This window comes from Pecten maximus, chromosome 9, assembly GCF_902652985.1.
Source record: "Pecten maximus chromosome 9, xPecMax1.1, whole genome shotgun sequence".
Taxonomy (NCBI): Eukaryota; Metazoa; Mollusca; class Bivalvia; order Pectinida; family Pectinidae; genus Pecten; species Pecten maximus.
Genome location: NC_047023.1, coordinates 34,582,860 through 34,595,186, shown reverse-complemented (window position 1 = coordinate 34,595,186; position 12,327 = coordinate 34,582,860). Strand labels below are relative to the sequence as shown.

General features: G+C 34.6%; 1 protein-coding gene across 2 annotated transcripts in view; it reads right to left on the bottom strand.

The window, feature by feature from the left end:
• Window positions 1-12,327, bottom strand: part of LOC117334053 (S phase cyclin A-associated protein in the endoplasmic reticulum-like) — a 114,350-nt gene that overhangs the window by 74,807 nt on the left and 27,216 nt on the right. For both annotated transcript variants that reach the window (XM_033893483.1, XM_033893484.1), the window contains exons 3-10: window positions 10,353-10,636; window positions 9,398-9,501; window positions 8,676-8,807; window positions 4,696-4,865; window positions 3,220-4,073; window positions 2,695-2,871; window positions 2,040-2,109; window positions 1,015-1,129 (exon numbers count right to left, since the gene is read on the bottom strand). In XM_033893483.1, coding sequence (XP_033749374.1) covers window positions 1,015-1,129; window positions 2,040-2,109; window positions 2,695-2,871; window positions 3,220-4,073; window positions 4,696-4,865; window positions 8,676-8,807; window positions 9,398-9,501; window positions 10,353-10,636 — 1,906 coding nt within the window. The remainder of the gene's footprint in view (window positions 1-1,014; window positions 1,130-2,039; window positions 2,110-2,694; window positions 2,872-3,219; window positions 4,074-4,695; window positions 4,866-8,675; window positions 8,808-9,397; window positions 9,502-10,352; window positions 10,637-12,327) is intronic.

Here is a 12,327-nt window from a genome sequence, read left to right as displayed (position 1 = left end):
AAACATATACAACATTTTGTCATGTGTGAAAATGTTAGATTCTAAAAACAATGAAATAGAAGTTTTTACACAAATTTAAGGTACAGTGTACCCTCGACCTATCGCCACCCGAATCTACCGCCACCCTCACATACCGCCACCTACACCCCTAGAACGGATTTCCCTTCTATATAATTCCCTCGTTAAGTTCGCCACCCTCGCATACCGCCATCCGCCACGTTCATAACAATACAAACGTCCCGAATCCCTATATATTACCCTCGACGATATCGCCATCTTAGTCTGTTTTTTCTGCGATCGAGGAACTCTTCTATTTATAGAATTAGGGTATTTCCTTTTTCACAGGTAACTTAGTTATACGCTTGAATGAGTTTCTATCACTCAGGTAGATATATGTATCAATGTTTGTATATGTGACATCTACACACAGATATGGTTTGATTTGTAATAAAGCATGACTGATTTCTGCTCAATAAGTGTTCTTATTTATGGTATGAACGATTTGGCTTCGTCAGTCAAGATGGAAACTCCGAGACGAAAGGTTGTTCTTCGGACTTGATCCAGTGCCGCGTAATTTCCAATAAAATTCGACAGATTGTAATAGATGGCATGAGACAAAAGCAAATTAATGACTTTTTTCAGAAATTACATATGTAAATGTGTATTTGTAAGCTACGTAACGTACGGTCAATACCATGGTGTCTTATATGTTAACTAATTGTGTATTTATTAAAACGTTGGTACAACATTATCTTTTACTGTTGTAATTTTCATAATTCAATACTAACGCCACCCTCGTTATACCGCCATAATTGACACGGACGAAATGAGGCAATATAACGAGGGTAGACTGTACATCGATTTATACAGGATTTTTTTCCCCAGAAATCTGAATTCCGTAAAAAGGCTGAAAGAAGTAGGACACACAGGAGGTATAGGGAGATAAAGAAGGGGGGTTTGTACCCTATGGTGTATGGGGCATATTAAAGGATAGGTACAAGGTGAAAGCATTACCTGCGGCGGGAAGGAGAAGACAATTTCTCATGCATGTGAACCCCGTGACCGGGAGTCCTGGTTTCCGCCTCATCCACTATCTCTCCCCATGACAACTTTGGCTTTCCCTCAGCATCTTAAAAAGAAAAAAATCTAGTATCGGCCTCATTTGCTTCACATGAACCATTTATATCTCTAAATCAGCATCTAAAATATCTAAAACTTGATATTATGCATTGGCTAAAATGTAATTCTACCAAGTGAATCATTTACTCAAGCCTAGTTTGTCAAATAATTATAACTTATCATTATCATTTGTTCTGAAATTATGTGTGGGGGAGGCCCCACCACCCATAGTAATATATAGGGAAATCTGGTAAAATGGGGATTTACCTCCACCACCCATAGTAATATATAGGGAAATCTGGTAAAATAGGGATTTACCTCCACCACCCATAGTAATATATAGGGAAATCTGGTAAAATGGGGATTTACCCCCATCACCCATAGTAATATATAGGGAAATCTGGTAAAATGGGGATTTACCTCCACCATCCATAGTAATATATAGGGAAATCTGGTAAAATAGGGATTTACCCCCACCACCCATAGTAATATATAGGGAAATCTGGTAAAATGGGGATTTACCTCCACCACCCATAGTAATATATAGGGAAATCTGGTAAAATGGGGATTTACCTCAACCACCCATAGTATTATATAGGGAAATCTGGTAAAATGGGGATTTACCTCCACCACCCATAGTAATATATAGGGAAATCTGGTAAAATGGGGATTTACCTCAACCACCCTGGTAATATATAGGGAAATCTGGTAAAATGGGGATTTACCTCCACCACCCATAGTAATATTTAGGGAAATCTGGTAAAATAGGGATTTACCTCAACCACCCATCAAATTCTAATTCAAGTGCCTCCCATCCCTCCCAGACAAATAGTGTACATCCAAATTAGTCCTTAACAACTTTCATACTTGACACATTAAAATAACAAAATTTACATTAAGCCACATGCTGAAGAACCTACCATCATATTGGGCACAGAGGGTATCCCAGTCCAGTGCCTGTCCTGAAGCCTCTAACGAACTCATTGTGTTCTGAAAATATATTTTTTTTATTTATCCAGGATTACATATTCAGACATGTGTTATCATAATATCAAATATAAACTAAATTTTTAAGTCATTTTAAAAATCTTACAACCATTTCACTTTCTAAATATAGTGTAATATACACAAGATGGAGCTATGAACTGCTTGATTACAAATTGACCAAAATCCTTAGAGACAAAGCCAAGTGAGCGTTCACTTTTTCTAACATAATATAACACTCCATATGCAGAATAATCTCACTGAGCTTGTCACCAAGCATGGATCTTATAACCATAATTATATCGAGCATATATATAGTGAACCAGCTGCAAAAAAAAAAAAATTTTTTTTAAATATCTGCTGAAATACTGGGTGCATGTTTTTCTTTTGTAAGTACCTCAATCATGTGCTCAATTTAATCCAATGATAAGAATATTTTATACTTACAGTTTTCTATATGAATGTCAATTGATAATTACCCAGTATAACAGTTTAACATATCAAAAACTAAAATCTTAACTTCATGGATTATGAATTTAAATCATCACACAATGGAGTCCAGTAAATTATGACTTGATTACAGAATCTCACCCCTAGTTCACTTTCCGTCTCAGTCTCAGTCTCGACCTCGATGACAGAGTTCTGTTCCTGGGCGAGGGCCTTGAGCCACGTCTCCTCCTCCTGTATGGCCGACTCCAGCGCCTGTTCTTGCTCCTCCTCCAGCTCTCGTGTCAGTGTATCCTCCTCCTCAAAAGCTGATGCCAACGCCTGTAACCAGCCAGTCACAGATAATATAGGACTTATTGGTAGTCCTTATATCGCTTCATGTACACCAATAATTTACTGATTTTGTTTTTAAAGCATTCTATCAAATTTGCATATGAAAATTAATTACCTTGTTTGAAAATATATCAAATACAACATAATGTTTCATGCAAACAAATTTTATCATTTCAATTTTTTTGTTCAAATGATATAACATCATTTATAATACAAATATAAAATAATAAAACAAGTACCCATAATTTCATCCTCGCATAAATAATTCAAAATTCTGATTCATTTAAAAATTATTTACAGAACGATGTTACTTGCAAATTTCAGTACTAAACTTACACTGTCTAACTGGGCGGCATAAGCATCATCCTCTTCATCTTGTCTCCTGTTTTTCTCACGACGTTCCAATTCATGCCTTTCTTCATCATCGCCCCCCTTTGTTTCCTGGTCCAATGGTAGCTCTCCCTTGAGCGAGCTGTCTGATAAATCTGACCCTTGCACATCAACACTGAGAGAAGAATCTCTACCTTTAAGGTTTCCATCAACTGAAGTATCTACACAATTAGTAACTGACAAGGAATCTGTCTCTCCTTCCCCTTCCATAACCTTACTTAGAATAACACTACTATCCTCCTTCTTTAGATCTAGGGACTGCGATTTCTTCATGTCCCTCTTTGTAGCAGCAGATTGTCCTTTGGAAGATGTTGGAGATTTACCTTTTGTAACTGAACCACTGTAAGACATCTTTGTCGGTACTGTTGGCTCTGAGCTTCTACTCACACCAGATATGTTTGGAGAAGACCGAGACACAGTCGGGGAAGTTTTATTGAGGGTGGGGCTCACCCTGCTAGTCCGCCCAGGCCTCGACACAGATAAGTCACTATGAGATGAGGCAATTTGTCGCCGACTCTCACTTGGACGATTTTCTTTTTCACTGTCTTTGCTATCAGTTCTTTGTCGAGGTCCATTGTTCTGATTTCCACCAACCACAGACTTTTTCGCCAGTGGACTTTTTTCCATTTTTGGTTGACCACTAGTTTTACCAGCATGTGGATCAGACATAGTTCGTTTTAAATTTTTTCGTCCGAGATTCTGACCAACCCCAGTAAGATTTTCCAAAGACCTCTGTGAAGGCGAATGTCGTGCTTTAAACTTACTTCCCCTTTGTACAGTCTCCCAGCCTTCGTTGTCATCTACAACAAAGAAATGACACAACAACTTCAAGTGTAATCCATGGTAATATAAGGACAAAAAAGCCATGACACCAGAGCAAACAAAGACATTACCTCGTTCCCTACTTTACTTTACCATCTTTTTTCTCAATAAGAGACCATAAGGCCTGTATTACTCAACAATTCATCCATTTAAATTTATCTAAATTAAGGCTTTTCAACATCCATGAACAGTGCACTTTAAGGCCACCATCCAGGAGGAAATGAACTACAAAGACAGTCTGAGACTGTCCACTACGCGATGGACAGTGACCAACAGAAGTAATAATGTCTCTATATTGTGGTCTAAATGTCATTGACATGTCTCCTTTTGCTAACTATACAAAGTTGAAACATTTCCATAGACTCAGACCATTGTAGCCTTTTCAGATATGTTATTGCACATGAGAACTAAAACTAGGCAAAGTATTGCAAACACCCCACTCTGTCCAAACTTTGGTAGCAAAAATGAACCAAGGGCAATAACTCTGTATATATTGGGACACATATACAAGACACTCTGCAATCCAAAGAGGTAGTAGACAGATGGACAGAATACCACCCTATAATCTCTCCATGTATGGGGACTAATAACAAAAGGTACCTTCTATGGTAGTACTGCCGTCTGTTTCAGGTTCAGAGGCTGAGATCCCATTCTGTGTGACTGGTGGCGGTGGGAGGGTAAATGTGCTGGTCGGAGATAAAACTTCATCAGCAGGGTTTGGAGTTGTTACTTTGCCTTTGACCTTGTCTGCCCAGCTGCTCTGTGCTGGACTAAAAAGGAGATAAGTAAATAATATTCTGTAATTCTGTCACAATTTAGGCTGTCTATTGTAAAATGTATTCAATTCCATCACCAAAGACAACACTTATACACCAGCTATCAGCTTAACATACTTTGGACAACCTTAGTTCAAATCTACTTAAACTCTTATTATAAACTGATGCAGTAAAATGAATAAAATAACAATATGTCAGTATCTTTCAATGTTATCAGCTCCAGTTGACATATATGTGTACATAGGTGAGGGAGTTTGGACTTACAAGTTTTGAGTGTAACTTTCCTCATATAGCCCTAGACTGAACAAAGTATTTATCAATTTTGGGAAGTCATTGGAAAAAATCAAAACAATATCTGGACAACAAGGAAAACAACTACATTATTATGCTATGATAATGAAAGCAACAGGCACATAATTACACACAATCAGGATTCCTGGCATTCTAAATCACTGACCAATTTACAGGATAATGATGCAAATATACAATATGGCCATGTAGTAAAACAGTTAATTGTCCAATCATCCTATTTAATTTGTACCTAATACTAACTTATATCTTACTTGCATGTATCTCTAAATGAAAACGTCCTGAAATACTTGTTAGATATACACAAAACAGAGGACCAATCCTCATCAACAGCAAACCAATCAAAACTTTGTACAAAACAGAACACCAATCAAAACTTTGTACAAAACAGAACACCAATCAAAACTTTGTACGAAACAGAACACCAATCAAAACTTTCTACAAAACAAAACACCAATCAAAACTTTCTACAAAACAAAACACCAATCGAAACTTTCTACAAAACAAAACACCAATCAAAACTTCACACAAAACAGAGAAACAATTAAAACTTCACACAAAACAGTGAACCAATCAAAACTTTGTATAAAACAGTGAACCAATCAAAACTTTGCACAAAACAGATAACCAATCAAAACTTTGTACAAAACAGAGAACCAATCAAAACTTTGTACAAAACAGAGAACCAATCAAAACTTTGTACAAAACAGAGAACCTATCAAAACTTTGTACCAAACAGCAAACCAATTAAAACTTTGTTCAAAACAAAACACCAATCAAAACTTGGTACAAAACAAAACACCAATCAAAACTTGGTACAAAACACCAATCAAAACTTTGTACAAAACAGAGAACCAATCAAAACTTTGTACAAAACAGAGAACCTATCAAAACTTTGTACCAAACAGCAAACCAATCAAAACTTTGTACAAAACAAAACACCAATCAAAACTTGGTACAAAACAAAACACCAATCAAAACTTGGTACAAAACACCAATCAAAACTTTGTACAAAACAGAGAACCAATCAAAACTTTGTACAAAACAGAGAACCTATCAAAACTTTGTACCAAACAGCAAACCAATCAAAACTTTGTACAAAACAAAACACCAATCAAAACTTGGTACAAAACAAAACACCAATCAAAACTTTGTACAAAACACCAATCAAAACTTCACACAAAACAGAGAACCAATCAAAACTTCACACAAAACAGAGAAACAATCAAAACTTCACACAAAACAGAGAACCAATTAAAACTTCACACAAAAGAGAACCAATCAAAACTTTGTATAAAACAGAGAACCAATCAAAACTTTGTAAAAAAACAAATACCAACCAAAACTTCACACAAACAAGAGAATCAATCAAAACATTGTACAAAACAAAACACCAATTAAAACTCTGTACAAAACAAAGAACCACTCAAAATTTTGTACAAAACAAAACACTGATCAAAACCTTTGTACAAAACAGAGAACCAATCAAATCTTTGTACAAAACAGAGAAACAACCAAAACTTTGTACAAAACAGAGAACCAATCAAAACATTGTACAAAACAAAACACCAATCAAAACTTTGTACAAAACAACAAACCAATAAAAACTTTGTACCAAACAGCGAACCAATCAAAACTTTCTACAAAACAAAACACCAATCGAAACTTTCTACAAAACAAAACACCAATCAAAACTTCACACAAAACAGAGAAACAATCAAAACTTCACACAAAACAGAGAACCAATTAAAACTTCACACAAAACAGTGAACCAATCAAAACTTTGTATAAAACAGTGAACCAATCAAAACTTTGCACAAAACAGAGAACCAATCAAAACTTTGTACAAAACAGAGAACCAATCAAAACTTTGTACAAAACAGAGAACCAATCAAAACTTTGTACAAAACAGAGAACCTATCAAAACTTTGTACCAAACAGCAAACCAATTAAAACTTTGTTCAAAACAAAACACCAATCAAAACTTGGTACAAAACAAAACACCAATCAAAACTTTGTACAAAACACCAATCAAAACTTTGTACAAAACAGAGAACCAATCAAAACTTTGTACAAAACAGAGAACCTATCAAAACTTTGTACCAAACAGCAAACCAATCAAAACTTTGTACAAAACAAAACACCAATCAAAACTTGGTACAAAACAAAACACCAATCAAAACTTTGTACAAAACACCAATCAAAACTTCACACAAAACCTTTGTACAAAACACCAATCAAAACTTCACACAAAACAGAGAACCAATCAAAACTTCACACAAAACAGAGAAACAATCAAAACTTCACACAAAACAGAGAACCAATTAAAACTTCACACAAAAGAGAACCAATCAAAACTTTGTATAAAACAGAGAACCAATCAAAACTTTGTAAAAAAACAAATACCAACCAAAACTTCACACAAACAAGAGAACCAATCAAAACATTGTACAAAACAAAACACCAATTAAAACTCTGTACAAAACAAAGAACCACTCAAAATTTTGTACAAAACAAAACACCGATCAAAACCTTTGTACAAAACAGAGAACCAATCAAATCTTTGTACAAAACAGAGAAACAACCAAAACTTTGTACAAAACAGAGAACCAATCAAAACATTGTACAAAACAAAACACCAATCAAAACTTTGTACAAAACAACAAACCAATAAAAACTTTGTACCAAACAGCGAACCAATCAAAACTTTGTACAAAACAGAGAACCAATCAAAACTTTGTACAAAACAGAGAACCCATCAAAACTGTGTACAAAACAGAGAACCTATCAAAGCTTTGTGCAAAACAGAGAACCAATCAAAAGTAAGTACAAAACAGAACACCAATAAAAACTTTGTACCAAACAGCAATCCAATCAAAACTTTGTACAAAACAGAGAACCAATCAAAACTTTGTACAAAACAGAGAACCAATCAAAACTGTGTACAAAACAGAGAACCCATCAAAACTTTGTACAAAACAGAGAACCTATCAAAGCTTTGTACAAAACAGAGAACCAATCAAAAGTAGGTACAAAAAACAGAAACACAACCAAAACTTTACCCAAAACAGAAAACCAATCAAAACTTTGTACAAAACAGAACACCAATTAAAACTTTGTACTAAACAGAGAACCAATCAAAACTTTGCACCAAACAGAGAACCAATCAAAACTTTACACAAAATCAAGGGCCAATCAAAACCTTATATAAAACAGAAAATGAATTAAACTTTTCCACATGAGAGCCAATAAAGAAAAATAAACGTGAAATAAGTATTTGATGACAGAAACATACCAATCAAATCTTAAAACAAATATTTGATGAAAGATCCCCAATTACAACTTCACTCAAATATTCCATAATAGAAATAAATGAAAACTTAATATAGATATTTGATGACAGAGTATCACACAACACTTAACACAAACATGTAGCTATTATGTATATACATGTATAATGCTATCTACAACCAAAGCAGCAGAAACAGTCATTACTCAGATCTCTGCTCCGTGAAGGTGAGCACCCTCTGGGCGGGACTCGGAGAACTTGTACTCCTGCCATGACTTTGGGTACCGGCACTTTTACCTGGTGACATTTTTCTCACCTCCCATGCAATTGATGTTGGCCTGAAAACAGTGCAAATCAAAATCAAAGTAAAGCAAATAAAAATAAGAGATTTAAAGCTGGTTTCCCATCTGAGTAAATGTACAAATCCACACCCAAATAATCTTGAAATCTAATAAAAGATAATATGGTAATTCATGAATGAAGACTAGAAGCAGGACAGCAATAATTTGATAATAACAATATATTACACATGCAGGCATACTGCAGCAGAGACAACAGCACCAAGCATATCTACATGCATCCCAAAACATTTAAGTATTTCCAGCCTGAAAAGCTATGTTTCTCTTTTCTGTTTGATAAATAGTGTTTCTGATATAAACAGCTTTTGTTCTGAAAATAACAGAGATCACTCTTTTTTTTTATTTGAAAAAAAAAATGAAGTGGCTGATCTTTGAGACAACGAACAGTAAGAGAGCAGATTTAATATCAACCAGATTGTATCAAAGGATATATTATTCTTGAATTTCTTCTATCAATTCTAATATATTCTTGATATGACGGAATTGGATTTTCTTTCTTTCCTTTCTAAAATGGACCATATATAGCAAATTTAAAAGACCAGAGCAGGTGAGATAACTGAGGAACTGACCTGTCTCCATCTTTAGCCGATTCCTCAAAAGCACGCAGCATGTGAAGCCTTTCTATGAGGGATTTGAAATCCCTTGTACTTTGTTCCAGCATCATGATAACCTCCTATAAAAATATCAGTATGTTTTGTAAAGATCACAGAGACATCAGGACCTTTTATAAACATCAAATAAACATCAAAATCTTTTTTAAACATCATATAACCTTCAGGATCTTATGTTTAAACATCAAATAAGCATCATCAACTTCTGTATACATTTTCAAAAAAAGGTATAATGTTTGCTTTTATGTTAAAAATAACAAGACATTTAATTATTATGAAAACTGAATTTTACAAGTGCAGTAGTTATAAGATCTGGTACATTTGCACGGAGACTTTTTTATACTAGCATAAGGAAACAAAGACCATTGTTTTTGTAGTAACAATTTCTTGTCCACTGATTACTAGCTACCTAAATCTTTGTCTTTGTTCTCAACATAAGAAATAAAGAATTGACAAAGAAACAGCAAGCCAACTTGTACTCCTAGTCTTTGTAAGTTTACATGATTTCTTAAGTCTATATTTCATACGACATTATACACTAGAATATATCCATTGAATATATATCCTTATTGAAGATTTAATCTTCGATTTGTATAACATATTCCAAGCTACCATTTCCAATTACATGCACAAATTGTAGCTTGAAAGAGGTAATAAACCACCTGTTACATTCACACATAAAACTTGTCCACATTACAAAACAGCAGTTTCATTGTAGTAATATTGATCTTCAAAATAATCTTACAATAGCAAGAATATTGTATGGTGAGCGATATCAAAAGGTTCATTCCAAATGTGAATGAAACAACAGCAATTTTATTATTTTAAGAATTTAGCACTTATAATTCAAACATAAATGCATCTATACCAAAAAGTTAGAATATGCATTAAATTCCATTTAATATAATCTCACCTTGCATTCTACGACACTCTCGTCCTGTTCACATGTTTCATATATAGCATCCACTGCCCTTTGTAGATTATCAAACAAGAATTTCCAGTACCGCGCCCGCAGGTCCGGTTTACGTAATCCACTGTCAGATTTTGGAGACTTGAGCAACTCTTGATGAGACTTCTGCATGAGCGCATAATCGTCCGAAGCTTTCCTCTTTGGAGGAGTGATATTTCGGTGCGGGTTTTGGTCCTTTAACGGATGTTTCCTTCCTCCCATTCTACCCATCGGTATGGCTTGCTGGCCTGTAAAATAAGAAATTCAATATCATTATTATACAAGTGACATCAAGATGAACCTGATTTTACACAATCTACCTGTGATGAACAACAGCTTGCACACATCAAATTTATCAATTTGTCACAATACAAATATTTCAGTTATTTTGAACGGTTTTATCCTTTTGTTAAATATACATACTGTAACATAGGAAAGACTCTTGGCATACATATATGTAACATGTGTTCAATGGTCGTCCAGGTAAAACAAATCTGGACACTGAAGAAACGGAGAAATGCAAAACATCATTGAACAAATACCGAAGAGCTATATACTGTGAATGTACATTTTTTAGTGGTAATTTTATTCTAGCACTCTTTGTACTCGAAGCATTGCGCTGAATTATAACAAGGCTAATTACACATTCCAATACCTATTCTTTACAATTAATTTTTACTATAATTCATCATTGTACTATCATAATCTCCAAATATTTGGTTATGTGCCTAATCTCCAAAACTAGTAGTTCACAGTTATCTTACTGTTTCTCACTCATATACAGAGAAGAATACAGGGCTTTTTCTGGGGGATTTTTGGGGGCGATAATGGACCCCATTCCAAACTGAAATTATTTCATATTTAAGCCAAATTTCCAAAAGTAAGCAAAAAGGCAGCATCCCAAGCCCTGCAGGTAGGGCGTTAGAACTGTACCTGCTGCCCCCATTTCATAATAGTAGGAAGCAACAAAATTTGGAATGTTATCCTTTCTTTTCTTTCTCAACAATTAACTGTCCTTTTCCTTTTTGGCTTTTAGCTCAGATTCACCCCTGTGAGGAAGGCTTCCGGTTCTTACCACTAGCCGATATATACCAGAGTCTATAACAAGAGTACCATCATCTCATTAGAATAAGTGGGTGACTTTACAAACTATTTCCCAATATACTGATATTTTAATAGGAAATATTGAATTATTTAAAGGTGAAACAGACAAAGTTTACACTTGTTGATTGTACACAATGACCAATGGCTTATGGCAAACTTTAATGTACACATAGCATAGCCTGTATAATTGATGGCAAACTTTAATGTACACATAGCATAGCCTGTATAATTGATGCCCATGACTCTATGCAAAGGAATCAGGATTACTTAGAATGACCTTGACCAACAAGTAATTCCATACTGATTTTAATATAAATAGTAGCTCCTATAATTGTTACATTTGAGGGATCACAACACGACACCATCATTCTCACTTCATGCTGCAACCTCTCTTTCTTATTACAGAAAACAAAGAGACAAACTAATTATCAGAACTAACACATAAACAACAGGTTGGCATTATCCGGAACATTTTATAGTCACATAAAATAGATATTTTACATATATATAACATGACAGTAGACCATTGACAACTAGCCCCTTCGAAAATGAAGAGTCAAAATGTATTTACAGTAGCTAGACCTGTCCTTATAAATTAAAGTGTCAAAACTCATCTTTGTGTGTCAAATACATTATAGTCAAGAGTCTACTGGAAGTATTTATGACGATATAATTAACAGTACTGTATATAATTCATGTGGTAAAAGTGAGTATAGGTAATTATAAGAATGAGTATGACTAATTCTGTAGTATGTTGTTACAATATAATCCAAACCATACTTACTAATACGAGTACAGATATATACTCGACACACACTGCACATACATTGACCAC